Source organism: Mus pahari, chromosome 20 (assembly GCF_900095145.1).
Source record: "Mus pahari chromosome 20, PAHARI_EIJ_v1.1, whole genome shotgun sequence".
Classification (NCBI taxonomy): Eukaryota; Metazoa; Chordata; class Mammalia; order Rodentia; family Muridae; genus Mus; species Mus pahari.
The window spans coordinates 35,906,330-35,927,187 of NC_034609.1; the positions used below are offsets into that span (position 1 = coordinate 35,906,330).

Here is a 20,858-nt window from a genome sequence, read left to right on the forward strand (position 1 = left end):
GGAGGAGGGAGGAGGGAGGAGGGAGGAGGGAGGAGGGAGAGGAGGAGGAGAGCGCGCGCGTGAGAGGTGGGAGGGGGAGGAAAGAGAGCCAGAGAGCTAGAGATTCTGAAGACCCAGTCAGTGCTGGGTGAAGGACCAAGGAAAACCTGTCTCCAGCGCTCTGAGAGCCACTCGAAATCTTTTGGGGAGCTCAAAAATTATGAATATGGGATCTGTCGCTGGAGCTGTTCTCAAGATGTTACTTCTGTTGTCTACTCAAAATTGGAACAGAGTGGAAGCTGGGAATTCATGTAAGTACACAGCAAATGATTTAAAACTTGCAGGGGGGCTCCGCGCAAAACTTTGATTCTGTTGTTTTCACGATTAATCTTTTCAACTGGAATCGCTGCGGGGCTAGGAAAAGCACTACAGGGGAATTGTGCAAATATGACCGGGTTCCTCTTGGTCTGGTCAAAATATGCAATATGTTATTTGGATTTTTTTTTTTTTTACTAGCAGAATTTCACTCTCTTTGAATATTCATTGAGAATACTCAACTTCTAGTAAAACATTAAATTAGCATCTTAATGGGGGGCAGCCTGGGAATGTCTTCCATTGCGCCTGTCTTGAGGTTATTGAATTTCATTGGGATTATTTGTCTACCAGGAGAACAACCCGCAGACTTGATATTCTGCTGCATTAGCTGAGATTTCTGAAGTTTGCGATTTAGCAGTGGCTGGCTGCATCTCTAAAATGGTGCAGGCTAATAGCTGAGACATACTGCAGACTTTGCGGGCAGGGGCAGGCAGAACTGGTGGAGGTACAGCTCAGCACTGGAGAGCTGTGTCCTCAAGCAGAAGAGTACTCCTGGATGGGTACCCATCCCTCCATCTCCCTTAAAGGGAAATGTGCAGGTGACTTTCCCCCCTTCCCCCACCACCGGCTTAAGTAGTGTTCTCTAGTGGTTGAATTTTCAACTTCATGTATTTGTGATTGATTGTCTTGGTGCTGAGTTCATTGATTCAAGGAACATTTGTTAACAGTCTCGTTGCTTAATTTAAATATCATCCAAAATACGCTGGCCCAACTCTTTCAATAGCTTGCCATTGGAAATAGGAAAAGTTTTAAAAGTTTATATTTGGCTTGGATTCTTTAGATAGAAGAATTTCCTCTTTTTATGTATGATAAAAACAGCTAAGCAAACATACAACTTTTTATTTCTTTCTCAGATTTTAAAGACAACCCTTATGTGCTTTACAAGAAAGGGTTGTAAGTCCTGTTCAGGAATGGATGGGACCTGCCTTATTGGCAACTTTAGGTTTGAGAGACAAGAAATTGGTAACTCTCTTTGCCATAAACCCACCTTTGCCTTAACTGTAGAGTCCTCATGAGGGAAAAACACAGGGAACTCACTGTCGGGAGCTCGTGTCCATCCGCTGATGATTTTGCAGGAGCTCATTTAATGTCAGAATTTATCTGCTACCCTGCAAAGGAGAGAACTTCACTCCCTGGGCTGGACTGTGTTTCCCATTCAATTTTTAAATCAAATCCCATTAAATCAGTAAAATAGGCATAGGTTCACCCAGCCCAAAATTTTAGAGTCCCGTGGGTGATGGCCTTGACAAGCGCCTCTAGCAAATAAACAAACAAGGATGATACACAACAACAGACCTGAACCCACCCACCTGCTCAGTTGAAGTTCTGTGGCAAAGGTGTAATTCCTTCTGCAGCTGCAGGGGTTCAGCTGAGAGGGAGCACTAGAGGTCACTGTTGCGATGCGAAGCATACCACAGGCTCTTTCCCTTGAGTTGGGCAGAGCTTCATGCTAGCCTAACCCAGTTTGTCTTCCCTATGCCTTGCCTGCACATCTTTTTTTTTTTTTTTTTGCAGTTTATTAATATGAATAATTGGGATGCGAGCTGTTGATGTTTGTTTGCTTACTTGCAATGTGATGCAAAGTGTCACCGAAAGATCCCTATTAAAAGGCTTCCTTCCTCAGTCAGGGAAAAAGTGAGTAGCTGAGATCAGAGGAGAAGCCAGTGTTCATGTCTGCTTAGCTCTGCCTGGGCCTCCCATGGGTGCCATTTCAATGTTGGATCTGTATCCATCGGGGTTCGATTTCTCTAAGAAGTCATTGGATATATGTGGAGAGCCTAGAACTGAAGTGAACGAGAACACTTAAATATTAAAGTTGGAATTCTTAGTTAGCAGGCCTGTTTAAGAGTTAACTTTTCTTCAAGTGACAAAATTTATAATTCAATGGCTTCCGAGAATTAAAGTGACTTTTAGTTAATTTCTTATTGGTATTTTGACAATGTGACATGCCAGCGTAGAACAAAAGATTTCATTTCCTAATTTTTATATTCTTCCTCACTGTTTACATTTTGGAGGAGTCCGGGTTCACTTGTTGCTGGGTTGGGATAGAAAAATGTGTCCTACCATGATATCAGTTTTGGAAGATGGAGCAATGTATTATGAGTTTATGAACAGGGATGCCTGTTAACCAAAGGACAGGCAACTGTAACCAGCACAAGCATTTCAAAGTGGCCTTATAAGACTTCCCCCAAACTCTCCTGAACCAGATTGTTTATTAATAAGAAGTGAATCAATCTCAAATCCCACAAGTAAAGTCCGGGGGAACTGAATATAAGCAAAAATTAAAGACCTGTCTCTCAGGTGAATGTAAACACCTTTCTTCTTTATTTACAAGTGACTCACAAGGAGAAAAATCTGTCATCCAGGGAGTCGGCCTTTGGGTAACAATAAGAACATTTGCCTAGGGGACTCTGTAAACCTGGGATTAGGTGAACTCTAATTTGAATATTAATTGATCTACTTAATCAACTGAGAAATTTGCATTAGAAAGATTCCATGCAAATACAGCCACCCTCTCTCCTCCCCACTCTAACATGTGCATGCACACAGACACACAGACACACACACAGACACACACACACACACACACACACTTATGTGTAAGTACACATTACTAATTCATGTGCCAGTGACACTCTTTATGACTCTAGTTAGTACTTGTGTAGTTAAAAAGAAATATATTGAGTGGGTTGAATTCTTTGTTTCTGGTGTTCCATATGACATTTCAAAGTTGTAAACCAGCCCTAAGGTTTTAGTCTATGTCCAGGTCAAGATAAGTTTGTTATTACATTGAGTCATCCTTTTGTGCAAACACAGCGGCATCCTTCCTCATGGGCTTGCTGTTCGAGAGGCCGTACTCCTGGATCTCTCTGGTTTCTTCACTTCCTTCTAAGACAGAGGTACTAGGACAAGGGAAATGATGATTTATTTATTCTACACTTGTTCTTAAGAACCTACAGATTCTGAATGCCAAGACAGTTTTGGAGGCTTACTCGCCGCATAAGAAGGATGGGGTATATATAACTATTAAGCCTGGGAAGGGTTTTGTTTTGGTTTCATTCTTACAGATCACCTGACAGAAGACACACTGAACCTCTCCCGGAGAATAATTAATGCCCACCAAATAGCTCGCTAATGACTGAGTTAGAAGTCAGCTTCTGACTGTGTTCTTTCTTTCCTTTAGTGGAAATCAGGGATATGTCTGTTATCTACTTTGAAGGAAGTACCAAGAATATGATAAAATCAGTAATAGAGAAAAGTAGCTGCCCTTGTAGAAGGCCATGCTTACTGATTCTTGAGTACAACCCAGATACAACTGGACAGATCCTCAAAGTTGATAAAATTCAGTGTCATGGTTCTTTCTGGAAGCTTCTTTTTGTACTCTTCCCTCCTCCAGATATTCTGCAGTAAAATAATGAAATAACTACAGTGTAATAACAAAATACTGGTGGATATGATCCATGACACCATGTGTCAATGGCTGGCCCTTGGAAGAGCAGGTCAGTGGGCTTTCTGACTCACTCCTAGGATCATCTACTGTTATACACTTGATGCCTTCTCTCCACTCATTGTGTCTGCTCTGGATAATTTCTGATCCTTTTGCACATGGTTAACATAGCTTATGAGCCAACATGTAGGCCAAACATGACTTCCACATGATCCCTAGTCCTTAATTAAAGTAATAAATATCATTATAATCTCCTGAAATTAGTCTGGGAATTCATGTCACATAAAAACAATGAGAGTCCATCAGTAGACTTTTTATTTTCTTCAATAAAAAAGACCAGTGGAATTGCATGTGGTCATTGGGAAGAGGTTGTAATATTTACTCAGGCGTTGGCAGAGTATGGCCCATGGGACACATCTGCCCTCACACCTGTCTTTATGGGGACTATGAACTAACAGTGGGGTTTGCATCTTTACCTGAAAAAAAAAAAGACAAATTTAAGAGAATTTTTTGAGGCACAAAATGACAGTGTGAAATTTGAATTTTAGTCACCTGTCTCAATTATGCAACGGCATGGGCAAGATTTGTATTTATATATTATTATATTTTGAATTTGATTGGTAAGATTTTGTTAGAATTCTCTTTATTCTTGCTTTATAAGTACCTATGTAATATTCTGTATTATCTATCTGCTCCTTTGTTAAAAAAAAAAAACCCTCCATTGACCTCTGATGTATGGTGTATGGTGCAATGATGAACTGTAGGTGTGCACAGATTATATTAATTGATAAAAATATTCTTATGTCATTAATTACACACATACTGAAGGAGCTGCTCACCCGACTGGCAAGTATAACAGGAGATCATATTTTCTCTGTCTCTCCTATATGGCTATTTTGGAGAAATCTCCTTTCTATGACTATGCAATACCTCCATTTGATTAGTAAATGTCTTCAGCACTTTTGGTTGCTAAGGGGACATTTTTAATCTTGAGTAATTCGATTAGTATGCAGTGCTTAATAAATATGTGAGCAATATCACCCCAGATATTTAGGATGAAAATCCTGCTCTTAACCTCACATGGTCACGAGCATAAACTATTCTACTCTTTTTCTGAGTCAGAATTTGGATTTGGAATCAAATTGATCATAGGGAAAACGGTCTTGTTTGAAGAACGTTCTTGCTTTGAAAGTAACTCGGGAGCTTCCTCAAAAAGCTCAAATTGGCAAACTTTCCAGAACAAATTGAAAAAATAGATTTTCATTTAAGCACAACCCACTGAGAATTCACAATAATTAAGCAAGTGCTTTCTACCTACTCATGCCAGCGTAATTAATTTGTATGTAAATATCTTGTCCATTTGCAATTGTATTTACTTTTGATTTCCAAAAACTAATCATTAGGTTAATTTTATTTATATTACACTATTTACAACAGTCTAAAGAGTAAGTTAAAATGTGATATATACTATAAAAATATTTTTGTAGCACAATTTTAAAAAACTGACTCAAAAAAATTTTATTTTTTATAATTTATTCAGTTTTTTTTTCTCTTGAGACAGAGTCTCATGTAGTTCAGACTGCCTTTGACCTTGCTATGTCTGACCTTCAACTCCTGATTCCACAGACTCGGCTCCCAAGTTCTGGAATAATAGGCACGTGTTACTATGCCTGTCTCATAACTTGCTTTCTTTTGTTCGTGTATTTTTGAGACAGGGAGTCACTATATAATCCTGGATGGCCTACAACTCAGTACGTAGACCAGGGTGGCCTGAAACCCACAGAGATCTACTTGCCTCTCTGTCTCTAGATGGCTAGATTAAAGATGTGCACCACCACACCTGGTTCAGCTTTAAGTGAGGATTCAGGGTTCTCATCCCAGGGCCATTTTTTTAAGTTAAGGAACTTGTGAAGATGTCACCGAGGATGGGTTTAGTAAGAAGGGGACAACTGACTCACAGACTTCTATTGGACCTAGATGTTTAGCCCAAAGCTTTGAATGTGGCTTTGTATTAGAGTTTCAGTGGGGTTTCACAAATACTCATTTTCCTGTGTAGAGTGAAAAATCTCTTTTATCTCAGATCAATCAATACTGGACCTTTAATGTTGTCAACTAATGAATCATTTGACCTTTAAATGGCCAGTTAGCCTCAGATTAGCCAAGAAATCTTTCACTGTTTGTGTTGTTTGTTTTGAGAGAGGATCTTGGGTAACCCATGTTGACTTTCAACTCTGGATCCTCCTGCCTCCAAGAGCTGAGATTACAGCTGTGCACTGCCATGTCAGTAATCAGTGTTTTTTAAGAACAAACAAACAAATCCATCCAGCCAACCAACCAACCAACTAACCAAAAACCAAAAACCAACACAAAACAAAACACCCCATCCAATCTTTTCCTTTCCTCTGTACTGACTGAAAGTTTGCAAACTGTAAACAGTAAGAAGATAAGACAGCATCGCTACACAAATCCCAAGAATGCATATTCATATTGGTAGCTTATTGTTTCTGATGAAATAATAAAGAATTGCATACTTTGATCTGATTTCCTCTCGTTGCTTATAGCTTATTATTTTCCATTTTTATTGATTCAAACATTTTGGCACCACTGACTTGTTTGATATGTATCTGGAATTATTGCTGTTTCCTTGTTAATTAGAGTGATGGGAGAAGGATTGATCCTCTCGGGATGTGCATTTCTGATAAAAGTTGTTTTGTGAGTTCACCACATTCTTGAGGTAGAATGCGTTTGGCTCTTGCTATTGCTAGAGTGAGCCTTGCCTGACTGAAGAGGCGACTGCACGAGGGGGCTCTTCCCCAGAAACCTTTAGAAATACTCTTTAACAAACACATCTTCTAAGACATGCCTTGAGTTGCATTATCAGATGCTGCCATTGGTTGTATTTTGCTAATCTTAAGGAGAAAAAAAAAATCTCAGTGGGATGTGAGGGCCCACTCGTAATTCTAACATATGGAATAACGAGGCAGGAGGGTCTTGAGTCTCCAGTATCGATCTGATTACCTAGTGAGACCCCATTGAAAATACCTAAGGGCTGGGGATACCTTTTCCTGGTATAACAGTTGCCTAGTATTCTTATGATTCTAGGCTTCTACCCCTAGAACTTCCCACCCCTACTACAGAGGTCTAAGAACAGAAGAAAACACCTTACTACAGAATGATAAGTAGGGTACTTTGGGAGACCCTACTGTGATGGCCTGAAGATTTTCTTCAAGGAAAACATACTTACCATTGAACAGAACACCTTAAAATTCAAATAATTTACTCTTGAAATGAACGTGGCCACAAGAAGCCTTTGGGATCTTAAGGGAAAGTTTAAAATGTCTTCAGAAGTAATTGTTTACTTGTCATTCTAGGTTACAACTCGATGGCATTTCTAAATTTAAAAAATTCCAGTGTGTGTGTGTGTGTGTGTGTGTGTGTGTGTGTGTGTACATGCGTGTTTGTGAGTTAACATGCACCATGTATGCACAGGAGCCCTCAGAGGCTAGAAGAGTGTGCTAGATTCTCTGAAACTTAGTTAGAGGCAACTGTGGGCTGCCATGTAGGTGCTGAGAACTGAACCCACCCACATCCTCTGCAAGAACAGCAAGCCCTATTAACTTCTGAGCCACATCTTCATCTCCAGCTCTTACAGAGCATTTCTAGATGAGAGTGATGGTGGCTTGGGTGTCATTGGATTATGTTAATTTGGGGGAGGTAGGAAGCAACCTGGATATCACATTGCAGCATTAGAGCACTCCTCAGTGAGCTCTAAGGCTCCCTGTTGGATTCAATTGAGTGTCTTTGTATGTTCATAGTTCTGTGACTTTCACAGCTGGCCATTTTGTTTTTACTATATAGTTTGGGGTTCCCAAATGTGCCAGCAAGTTGTTCCAAGGGTCTGAAGTTGATAAAGACCAAAATCTGTCAGTACAATGTGACAAAGGTACTTTCGTTTCTCAATCAGCTTTCAAAAGGTAGACATTTTTGTCAAAATGTTTTTTTTTTTTTCCCAAAGGTATTCACATACATGGTACCTGAAACTACAGGCCAAGGAATGACAGTGTGCAGACCAACTTGCTCCATGTCATATTTGGAAAGAGGGTTTGTGTTGGACTTTTTGCCCCTTTCCACTCGATTTTTTTTTTTTTTTCTGTCATGGTTCATGGGAAAACAGTACTTTGACAATGAAATCGGGGACATCTCATAACAGGATGTAAAAATGAGCCTGTTTATGTTACAGTTAATGAGTCATTCCAGTGTAATAATTGGGAAAGTGAGTGAAGCCTGCAAACATTTGACATTTTAAGTAGTTCAAAATTAGTAACTATAAAAATTTTTAATGTGTAATTATTTAATAGAGTGGTGATGGGATTTATCGAGGAGGTTTTTAAATCACAAAAGAAAAATGGCGTGCTATGTATGTATCATGTCAATAGCTCTAATTACTTTTTTTTTTGTTTGTAAATTAAACTCCCCTCATTAGTGGTAGTCTGGAGTAAGACACTATGTGCTTCTAAGGCCACAAAACACGTATTTGATTCTGTGACCTTTTCCCCATCCTCTGGCAATTATGGTGCTTTAAAATGGGATTATTGGGTCGATACTAGTCTAGAAGTAATGTAAATATATAAATTCACTTGTTTTCCTAAAGCACATTTATTGTATAATTGCTAGCCAAACTGTTATTTTATTACTTGGCTTAGCAGTTGTAACCAACAGAGATTGCATTTGAAGGTCCTCTGAATAACTTAAGAACCAGCCATGATCCAGGGGTTGGGTAGGTTCCTGGATGAACTTGAGCAGACATTTAAGCTTTTGGCTCATGGCAGAGGTCCTCAGATCTTCCTGTTGGTATAAACCCCTACCTACCAGACCAATAGAGGGAGTCTTAGAAAAGTTGAGAAAATTAAATTTCTAGGCTAATAGCTTTTCTTTAAAAGATTGCATATTGATCTCACACACACAGAGGCATATACACAGGTATATGTGTGTATATAATACATACGTACATACATACATACATACATATATACATAATATGGCCCTTAAGACTTGTCACTTAAAATCTGTTTATCATCAGGAGACAAGGAAAAAAGGAAGGAATTAGTTTGGAAATAGCCTTTAAGGGACTTGAGTTGCTGAGATAACATTATCGTGTGTGAGAGTGTGTGTGTGTGTGTGTGTGTGTGTGTGTGTGNGTGTGTGTGTGTGTGTGTGTGTGTGTGTGTGTGTGTGTGTGTGTTGGGAAGCATTTTGGCTGGTGTTCTGCTAATTAAGGTTGAAGTCTACCATTGTCCAAATAGCCTTGGGGCTTCGCATAAAATATCAAACTCCCTTTACCAGTAGGGCTTCTCCTTCTCTGACCTTGTCTGGGAAGTTCAAAAACCTTCACACATCTCTCTACCTGTGGAATGTTAGCCTTAGTTGGATGATAGAGTCAACTTCCTTTCTCCTCATAAGAACCCATTCAGCTAACACCTGAGATTTCTGGAATGCCTCCCTAAGCTAATGAGGCTTCTCAATACATCAAGCCTTCAGTCAATGTCATTTGCCCACCCTGGATATTCCTACCTTTTAATCCAAAACTATGTAACTCTTGAGTCACCCCAAGTAAAGTTGATCTGTCTCCCCAAAGCTGGTTCCTGCATGTCATCATTACCTTACATACTCAGGGTTTCTGAACCTCATTTTCATCACACCCCTACACCATCTGCTATCTCTGCTCCTTTTGCCCTCACGAACTGATATTAGCCAATGATCTCTGAGGGCAGGGAGTGTCCCAGGGTGGAGTCAAGGATGGAGATTTCAGAACATTACCCATAGGGGGTAGGTTTTTAATTAAGTAGTGTTGGGACATAGAAAGTTGTATTTCACTTGCTGTCTGTATCATAGTCATTTCTAGAATAGTTTAAAACTGTGTGGAGGTAGATATTTTACTATGATGTGAACACTGTCTAACATGTATGCCTAATATGTTACCCCATGAATATGTAGTTTCCTTGTTGTAAAGAAACCCATCATGACTATCCCAGTTAGCTGTAGCTGACAACTCAGCACAGCCTAGAATGACCTCGAAAGAATTTTAATTTAGTAATTGTCATCACCACATTGGTCTGTGGGTGTGTCCATGAGGAATTGTCTTGATTATTGTTTGGTGTAGGAGAGCCCAGCCCACTAAGGGCGGCACCATTCCATACGTAAGGTCATGTGCTGATTAAGAAAGCACAAGCTTGACTGAGAAAGCAAAGATGTTCTTCCATGGTTTCTGCCTGTCCTCTCTCCTTTGAGTTCCTGCCCTGACTTCCCTAGGTGATGGTTTGGGATCTGGAAGTATAAGCCAGATAAACCCTTTCCTCCCTAAAGTTGCTTGTGGTCAGAGCGGTGTCTCACAGCAACAGAAAGGAAACCAGAACAACCCAATCCCTGATAGCCAAACAGAACTGTATAGGATTAAAATTTAACAAAATAAGCTGGGTGTGGTGGTGTACTTTGGGGCTGAGGCAGGAGAACCACAAGTTTCAGGTCAGCCTGGACTACATAGTGAGTTCAAAGTTCAACGTCAAAACTTAGGAAATATAAGAGGAAGAGGGAGAGGGAGAGGGAGAGGGAGAGGGAGTGGTGGTTGTGGAAGTCTAGGATAAGTTGAGAGTGGGTAGTTGGAGTAGATATGATGAAAGAAGTACATTGTATACTCATATAAAATTCTCAGAGAAGAAATAAAAAATATTGTATTAAAAGACACTAAAATACAATAAAACACTAACAAAGTGTCTTTTGAGATCCTGTTTAAATTTGCGCTGAATATAGACAACTGTATCTCTCTTTTATCATTTCAGAGTTCATTATTTCGTAGGATGTGGCATGATCACTCTAATATTTGACTTGACTTCCCATCATCCCCTAAATTCTAGCTTCTGTCAGCATGACACAGAGGGTGGAACAAGAGGCAGGAGAGATTGTGGCATTACAGCCCCTGGGCAAACTGGAACAGAGTGTGGCTCTCAAAGACAGTGTGATGGAATTATGCTTGTATCCAGAGCAGACCATCACAAAGTTTAGCATTTGTCACATCGTTTGGTTTTATCTCTCAATTTGAGCTGATTTTAAACAGAGAGAGTCTCTTTCTCTGAGGCAGAAAGCTGCATGGATGCTCACTGATCCTCATAGTTAAGGATTTATAATACATATTTACATTTGCCATGTTTTAGATGTTTAGGACTTAATTAAAAGAACATTGCTAAAATAAAAGCAATTCTGTCTAAATTGGTGGCGAGGGAATTCTGTGCGAGGTTATAAAGCTGCTCAATTAGGTGCTTTTGTGGCACGGTGTATAAGATTTCAGGCTTGTTTGAACCGTTGTGCTTTGGAGTGTAGACTGTCTCATCACCCGGTTAAGAAAACTTGACATGTCTAAAGTGTCGTGATTGCTTCATCTTGAGTATCATGAGATGTCTAGCCTTTTCTTAACATCCTCCCCCACCGCCCCAAATACAGAAAATCCAGGAAAAGAGTTTTAAAAAAGCAAAGAGCAAATACAGAGGATAATACATAGTTTTATAAACTCACAGCCTTCTTTACCACAAAATGTAACAAGAAAACATAAACTATTCCCTAATCAAATATCATATCTATTGAAGAGTCAGGAAAGAAGAGGGCTCATAAAAATGGGATGTAGGGTATTGTAGGATTAAAAGTAAAATTATACCCAGAATAGTTTGCTCTATTTAACATGTAAAACTGAGATTAAATTCATTTTTTTAAAAAAACTGGTCTTCCTTGTGGAAAGACCATATTCATTTCAGGAAGAAGGCCTTGTTATGTGTTTGCCCATGGAATGGCTTTTTTCTTAGATAGATGTGTGTAATTGCAATATAAACTAGATTAGTGGGAAGAGAATGTATGTAATGGCATTAATCACTAGAATGTTCTCTAGAGAAGACGGCAGGAAGTTCTCTGTTCCTCTGAGTTAGCAAAATCCAACCTCCCGTGATCGTGTTCCTCTTTCATTTCCCTGGATATAAGGACGATCTGGCTATGACATCTGTCACGTTTAGCGATTGCCAGGACTGACTTGGCTGATCTGGCTGGTGTGGCATCTGTCCCCCCTTCCTTCCTCACCCTGGACCCTAGCATCCCCCTTTCATCCATTCCTTATTAGGCGATATTAAAAAAAAAAACAAAAAAACAAAACAAACAAAAACAAAAAAACAAAACAAAAAAAAAAAATGAAAAACCACGACACATCACTGTCTTTGCAAGTAAGTCTGACAAAATAATCCATGTATTTATTCTATGTCAAGGCTTTTGGGTTTGGAGGAGAACAAAGAAAGATCTTCGGCGGTCTTTCACTACAGTGAGAGTGTTTCCTTGCTTTAGCCTAAAGTGACCTGTCCTGAGAACTACGGGGCCCCGCCCCGTACAGGATCCTCTTGTGTATTCCTGCCCTGGTTTCTGTTTACTGCATTTTCTTCCTTGAAATCCTGCTGTTAGCTTGAGTCCACCACCCTCCCTCACTTAATCTTCACCTGTTCTCTTTACTTTGGTAATCTCCCTAACACTTCCTTCCCCAAATACTTCTGAAATACTTCGGAAAGTTCTCCTAAATGTTATTTTACTTTTTTATTACTGGGGGTGTTGGGGGGGGGAGACATATTCCATAGCATGAGTGTGGAGACCAGAAGGCGATTCTGTGGGGTTTTTCTTCTTTTATGTAAGTAAGTTCTGTTGATGATCCTCTCGAATGTGCAGGCTTGGAGGTGAAGTGCCTTTACCAACTGAGCCATATTACTGGTGTGTGTGTGTGTGTAAATATATGCATGTGTGAATATTTGTGTATACATCTGTGTAAATGTGTATGTGAATATGTATGTGTGTGAATATGTATTTGTGTGGATATGTATGTGTGTGAATATGTATGTGTGTGAATATGTATGTGTGTGAATATATATGTGTGTGAATATATGTGTATACATCTGTGTGAATGTGTATATGAATATATGTATGTGTGTGTGTGTGTGTGTGGTGCATGTGTATAGGTACATATTTGCATGTGTGTAGTACGCTATTATGTTTGCCTGTGGAGGCTGATCTTGGGACTCACCCTCCATTGTTCTATTATACTCTTTGAGGCAGGGTCTCTGAATGAACTTCAGAGACCCCTGGTATTGTAGTCTCACTGTCGAGGTTGCTCTGGCGATCCCGTGTCCACCTTCTGAGCCTGGAGTTAGAGGTGAGCTGCCATGCTCCCCTGACATTTACATTGGTTTCTGGGTAGACGGTCTTAAACCCTAGGCTTGGGTGTCAAGAACTTAACCACTGAGCAATCCCTGTAGCCCTGGAAATCTGTTTAAAGCAAATTTCCCTCAATTCCTCTGTGGGGTACCTAAATAAACTGCCATCACTGTCAACATTCCTTGGCAGAAATCCCCTCTCACCTTGAGTGCTTGCTAGGCTCGAACAAGGAATCTGGTATTGAAAAAAGTCTCATTTACAAAACTAGAAATCTCTGACAAAGTGAAGGCATTACTTTGGAGATATTTGTAAACACACCATCTAGTGCAGTTCGTGCCCTGAAGAGGGTTCTCAGTAAGTGGGAGAGGAAGTCCGTGCATGGCTTGTGTCTTATTTTCTAGTTGAAACATCAGTGTCTTAGAAGATAGGCAGGTAAACCAGAAGGACATCAGTTATCTGAATGCTTAAGACAGCCATTTATATTTGGTGGATCCTCCCCTGCCTCCTCCTCCTCCTCCTCCTCCTCCTCCTCTTTCTCCTCCTCCTTCTTTTTTGCTAACCCTTTACAAATTTGCCTTTCTGTTTTCTTCTATTAGATTCCCTTGCGTCCATCCCAAGCTATCAGTAACTTTAAGTGCCTGACCTACCGTTCTCTCTCCTCCTCCTTCTGTATGCTTTTTAAAAAAGTAAAGCAACTGTAGCTTTTTAGGCTACTGGATCAAATCATTGTGATTAAGACTCTCAGAGGACAGGTCAAAATACACATGCACATGCACAAACACATGTGCACATGCACACACATATGCATGTGTAAACACACACACACACACACACACACACACACACACTATGAGCATAGACTGACTGAATAGCTGCTGCCTTCTTTGGGGTCATCCTGGGTCTGCCCTCCTTGGTTACCCTCCCCCCCCTGCCCCTGACACACACACCCGGAGACAGCCTGTAAATTGGAAGTTACACAAAAGGGACCTTCTGTTCTTCAGGAAGACACTGTCAGCTTCTTCATCCACCTTAATTTCAATTCCTGCTTATAAACATTTACTTTTATTTTAAATTTATTTTTTCTATTTGTTTGTTTATTTATTTATTTATTTATTTATTTATTTATTTTGAGACAGGGCTTCTCAGTGTAACTCTGGCTGGCCTGGTATTTACGACACAGTCCAGGGTGACCTGCAATTCACAGCAGCCCTTGTCTATCAGCTTCCCCCGAGTGTCAGGATTCTAGTCACATGACAACACTCCCAATTCGATTTTATGTTTTCTGGTTTGAAAACTTTCCTCATCGAGGCCCTTGGGCCTGAGGTTGTTCGATGCCCCAATGTAGGGGAATGCCAGGGTGGGAAGATGGGAGTGGGTGGGGGAGCACCCTCATAGAGGCAGGGGGAATGGGGGTGGGATAGGGGGTTTCCAAAGGGGAGACCTGGAAAGGGGAAAACCATTTGAAATGTAAATAAAGAAAATATCCAATAAAAAAAGCAACTTATATATATATAACAGTAAAAAAAGAAAAAAGAAAAAAGAAAACTTTCCTCATATATAGAGATGAAGAAAACAAACAAACAAACAAACAACAACGACAAAGCAAACCCAAGGGCCTTCCTTCTACTCCATCTTTACTTTTTCTCTTCCTCACGGACTTTGCACAGAATCAGCCAGCAGCTCCCTCGCTCTTTCTCTGCATGTACACACGATGTTTCTTCTCATTGCCCAGAGCCAGTTTCGCCTGCATTGATGGGTTCTTAACTTTTAATTTCCTCTTTTAATTGCACACATGCTCGTTTTTAAAAACACAACACGTTTCTTATAAAACCCTATCATGCCTTTTCAGATTCCTTTCGCGTTTCTCCCTTCTCGTGGTACACAGTTGTGATTTATTTATTTGTTTGTTTATTTATTTATTGCCAGCTTTGTAGAGTTCACAGCTCTCCACGACTTTGACATGTGCCGTCATTAACAATGACAGATATTCCCGCTTGCGTTGGGCTCCGTGGACTCTAAGGGGTTGGAGTGTGGACTCCGCTTTCCATTCACTTCTGCTGGAGGCCTGTGAGGCAGAGTACAACTCCTTTACAGAATAGGAAACGGGGGCCTAGAGGCTGTCCTCATTCTACCAAAGACAAAAGAATAGCAGAATTGACGTGTGGCTCCATTTCACTGACTTCACACATTATTTTCTCCAGGGATCTTTCAAATACCTCTTCTGAGTGTTACAGCACACCTGTGACCTCTATCACGGTCTTTAGGTGTGGTGTGTTCCTGTTTTAAATATGTATTTTTGGGGCTGTAAAGACAGCTCATCAGTGAAGAGAATCTGTTACTTTTCTATAGTTTGGTTCCTAGCATCCATACTGGGTGGATCACAAAAACCTATGCCTTCTGCTGGCCTCTCTAGGCATCCACACTCATGTGCACATGCTTCCCCTCCCCCAACATATAGGTCCTTCCTTCTTCCCAGGGGCTGTGGTCCACCCAAAGGAACCCCCTGAGTACAATGGAAATGGCAGACTTCTGGGATCAGCTTCAGAGAGGCAGCTTAACTTTATTTGGGGTGAGTCAAGGGCTATATAGTTTTTGGGAAGGGGCTGGGGATGTCCAGGATGGTAGCTATCATTGGCTAGAGCTTAGGGTACCAAAGAATGCCTCATTTGCATGGAAAGGCATTACAGGAATTCTGATGCTTGCTGGACAGGTTCTTATTGGGAAAAGGAAGCTGAACCTGACATCTCACCAAGGCTACATGACATCCTGTAGGTAGAGGATAGGGGGTCAGGCTCCCCAGATCAGGCAGAGAAGAGGAAGCCCTGCAAAGAAAAGGGAGTCCTCCGTTTTGCACTGAGCTCAAGAGAGCTGTGCAGACACAAAGAAGTGCTACCTTTAAGCATGCATGTGCATGCACACACACACACACACACACACACACACATACACACACACATAGGTGTATATACACACAAACATACAAGCATACACACAAACACATAAAATAAATCTTAAAACTATGTATTTATGTATTTTAATTTAAAATTGATGCGTAAGAACTATACATGTTTCTGGATCATGACATTTTGATGCATGTATGTAATGTGTAAGATGAGCCTAATAGATCACCTGAAGTATGTACCATTTCTTTGTATTATGAAGTTAGAAAAAAAATGTTCCCTACTAGCCGTTTTGAAATATTAAATTAATTGCCATCCATTGCAATTATATTTTTGGGATTATTAGTTATCATTTTCTCATTGATTTAACAAAATACAACTTTAGGGAGGAAGGACATAGTTTGGCTCCTAGCTGTCGACTGAGCCGAGCATCATGTCAGGGGGAGGAGTAGCAAAGCTCATGGTGACAGGGACAGTTAGCAGAGCCTCTCGTGGCTTTCTGGGTAGGAAGCACAGAGTTAGATTTATAACTGGAAGTGGGGTATGCCTATAAGGGTGCACTGTATCTGTTGACTCGCTCACAGCCCTAAGGCTTCTGCTGCCTCAAACAGTATCATAGCTAGGGACCAAGCATTTATATACAATGTCCCAGAGGTGGGGCCATGGGGCGTATCACATTCAAACCGTAACATGTGCTATTGAACAAAACAATTCCTCTACCAGGCACGTTCAGCCACCACAGTCCGCTTGTCCTCTGCCCTCTCAGGCTATATAGTAACTTCTAAGGCGTTCTCTACTTTCAAAAGACCAGTGTGCACTCAGGAGTGAGAATATGGCATTTGTCTTTCTGTAGTGTGAAAAAAAAATCTAAAGTGATCCTTCTGTTTCTTTTCAAATATCCTGTCATTTGTATTTTAAGGGCAAACTTACTGGTTAGAGTGAAACCTTAGGCTACACGTAGGCAACAGTAAAATCTATCCTTTTCAAAAAAAAAGTTTCTCCAGAACCATCTTGCTTCCTGGTACTCAAGATTCATATATTCCCTCTATATTCTTTCTAATCAACACCTCCTAGAACAGGAATATATGAGGCTAAAACTTCGCAAGGCACACACACACACACACACACACACACACACACAAAAGCCAGCTCATATCTGCAGCTGTGCATTGCCTGGCTGAGTGCTCTCCACTGGCTTCATTTCTTTCTTCCATCCAAACCTCTCTCCTCCCTGCCGTGCAGAGGAACACTCCTTATGGCTGCTCTGTGCCTCTTCTAGGTCGGCCTGGACAAAATAGAACAGCTTGAGTGCCTAAAGCAATAGGAGTTCATGTTTTCTACACCTCTGGAGTCTGGAAGTCCAAGATCAATCAAGGTCAGGGGTCAGGGTTGGTTTATGGTGAATCTTTTTTTTTTTTTTTCCTGACTTGTGATTTTTACCTTTTCCCTATGACCTCAAGAACATGGTAGCATGCATGAATGACATGAGTGTGTGTGTTTGTGTGTGTGTGTGTGTGTGTGNGAGAGAGAGAGAGAGAGAGAGAGAGAGAGAGAGAGAGAGAGAGCGAGAGAGCGAGAGAGCGAGAGAGCACTTGAATCTTTTCCTACTCTTATCTGGACATGATTCCTATTACATAAGGGTCCCACCTTTAGAACATCACTTAATGATAATTGCCTCTTCCCTACAATACCTCTCTCAAAACTGACACGTCAGCGATTAGGTTTTCCACGTATAACTTTTGCGTGTATATAATTCAGTCCATCATACAGGTTGAATCTTGCAACTGTCTACATAAGGGAACTCTTGATCTGAAGAGAGATTTCTCAAGTTCACCAGCACATATATATGTAATTTTTACACACTGAAGCTTGAAAAACTGAACAAAGCCGTTCTCCATTTGGATAGATGCCTCTTCAGTGCCATTGCTGAAATCACTTGTAGTGAGTCCATCTGTTGCCTGGCCTTTGTAGGTTCACCACTGCTCTGTCTTTTTCTTTTGATCAGTGCCTGATGCTCTCTAGCTGCCTCTACCCAGGAATTCCAGACACCTGTAAGAAGCGTGTACCTTAATGATACAAAAATGCCTTTCCATAAATTCACCAGGGTTCCATATCTTTGAAGGAAGTCCCTCCCCTTGAGCGCATTATTGCGTTTCCAACATTCCTTCCGGCAGTGTTACATATTCAGAGGGTGGTAATTTATTGCCCTTTGTTAAGATCAACATTTACCATTATTCCCTTAGCTGTTATCCCCTTTCAGTTACATTCCTCTTTATGGTTCTGAGCTCCAGTTGGATGATTTGCTGAGAGTGTTTTGAGTATAGCTCCCCTCCCCAATGAAGTGGATCACACAATTTGTTTTCCCAAGTCCTGTTTCCTGAGTCACATAGTACAACTTTCTCTCCTTCTCCTTATGATCTCTTCATGTCTATCCATAGGCAAACAAACAAAACCACCATCTTAATCACTTTAAGTTTTTTCATTTCTATTTTATTAACTGTTTGATAACTTCGTACAATGTATTTTAATCACGCTCATTTCCTCTCCAACACCTTGCGGATCCACCATTTCCTTCCCTACCCACCCAACCTTGAGACTTCCTCTTCTTTCTAATTTAAACTTTATTCAGTCCAATTTCATGCTTCCCATAGACTCTTGGATGCATGGCCATTGACTGGAGCATGGTGGACCTCCTTGAAGCTACACCCTTAAAGAAAACACACTGTACCTTTCCCAGCAACTATCAACTGCCAATAGCTTCTCATCTAGGCATGAACCTGTGTTCCCACCTCCCTGGCTCCAGGCTGGGGTTTCATCTGGTTTGAGCTTTCCCAGGTCTTGTGCATACTGTAGCGATATCTGTGAGTTCATTGACTACACCTGGCTCTGAACACCTTTGTGTCCCTTCTGAAATGATCCTTGAGCCCTTGGCATGGGAGGTGTGATATAGTTGTCTCAGTTAGGGGTCGTCTTAAGTCTCTTATTCTCTGTACCTTGACCAGTTGTGGGACTTTGTAATCGATTTAAAACTTGTCTAGGTTTAGATTTGTCAAATGCCTTCTGAGTGGGAGTGGGAGCCAGGACAGCTGTTCACCATATATTATTTCACCACATGTAAACACAGCAGCTGTTCCTACTCAGTCTTTTCTCCTCTGTGTGTTCCCCTCCTTTCCAGTGAGTTTCCCTTATGGCTAAACAGTCTTTGTATTTTTCTTTAGGAGAGGGAGTTGATAATAACTCATCAGATGCATGTGCGTTCTTCTCAGACATTTCTTCTGTTTTGAACCAGTGGGGTGTTCATTGAATTTTTTTTTTTAAATGCTCCCAGTCTACCAGTGTCACCTTCTAGCAGTTTGCATCTCCCTTAAGGCTCCTGTAAATTCTCTAATATTGCAGTATCTCCAGCTACTTACAAATGTCAATGTCATGGACTGTTCAATGTCACTTTACCTTGCAAAAATCCAGGCTCCACCCCACCCCACCCCACTCCCCTGGAAGAAAAAAATTTCAAGTCATAGATAGCTCCTCCTATCCTCCCCATCTCCGCTCAAGAATTTATAACCCGTGGAGATGAATTTTTTTTTGTGTGTGTGTGTGTGTTTTCTCCAGGATGGTCTGTTCCAGCATGAATCAGCGGTGGTGGGGAGAGACTGTCACGTTTGACAGATCTCAGAAGCACATCTGTCACCCTCCAGGAATCCCCCTCACTCATCAATTGGACCTGTCAGTTACACGTACAGGCATCTCCCCAGCCCTCATCGGTGTCAGCAATCTTCCCTACATGTGTCCTCCTCAGAACTCCTGCTGGTGGCCTCAGGTGGGCTGCTCCAGATGCAGGCTCCCCGCTGTCGCTCTCCATGGAGTGTCTTCTCCAGGTGGCACGAGTCACGTTCTGGTGAAGAATCTCTTAACAGCAGCATGGTGCTGATGTTGAGTTTCCTCTGGTGGTTTAGAGTTTTCTTTCTTTAGAAAATACACGTATTTCTTTTCATCTTTTTAGAGAAAGAAAAAAAGAGCTCAGTCTTTCAAGGAAATGATGCCCGGTGCGTTCTGCTTCCCTATTAGTCAGGGAAAGCTGGGCACGTTTAATGTACGCCAGCGAGAAGAAGGAAGAGCTTCTCTTTTAGGATTTTGAATGGATTCCATTTAAGAAGGAAGGGCTCCTGGAAATCTGGTCTATTTGTGTTAAATCCAATAAGCTTATGGCTGCTGTTTCTCATTAATTCTAACCCCCGCCTTATTTTAAAAAAAGAAAAATATTACAGATTTCCTAGGCATCCCATGCCTCACATTTTCTCTGACTGTTGAACTCTGTCCATCCAGCCTGGCTCTCCTTATAGATGTGCCTGAAGCTATGAATATTTCTTTCTTACTGCACAAACAACACACTACAGCTTAAAATATGTGCTTTATCAGATGGAACAATGAGGTTATCACTTTAATATTTTCTTTAACAGTGTCTCTTGCCTGTTCTGTCTTTCACCTATGTACTGTGACATATACAGGAAAATTTAAGGAGATGTGGTTCTACGGAGAAAGAATTAATTCATTGTAAAATTAATTTAAAGTGGGATTCCTGCAACCCTGTCATTAAGGCATTTCTTTGTGAAGCGTCCTTTCATAGTTTTATATCTACTTGTTTACAGCTCATGTGCTGAAAATAAATGTATTTAACCATGCCGTTCTTACTCTAGGTCAAATACCAAGTGAGGTATTTTAGTAACTGACTAATCCTACAGTGGTCGATAATGTTTGAGGTGAGGTTTCATACTTGACCACCCAGCTTGCTTCATGTTCCAATGGTCTTCCAGCACCAGCCTTCTGGGTGTTATGTTGTGTATGTTACAGGCAGAGTTCTCTCTCCTTCTCTCTTTCTCTCCCTCTCCTTCTTTCTTTCCTCTCTCCTTCCTTCTTTTGCCAAAGAA

The 20,858-nt window shown here is 40.9% G+C and overlaps 1 protein-coding gene across 1 annotated transcript in view; it reads left to right on the forward strand.

The window, feature by feature from the left end:
* The first annotated feature begins 113 nt into the window (after nt 1-113).
* The window catches only part of Cntnap4 (contactin associated protein like 4), a 294,082-nt gene continuing 273,337 nt past the window's right edge, over nt 114-20,858 (forward strand). The window contains exon 1 of the mRNA XM_021220063.1: nt 114-290. Within this exon, the coding sequence (XP_021075722.1) occupies nt 200-290 (91 nt within the window). The 5' untranslated portion in view covers nt 114-199. The remainder of the gene's footprint in view (nt 291-20,858) is intronic.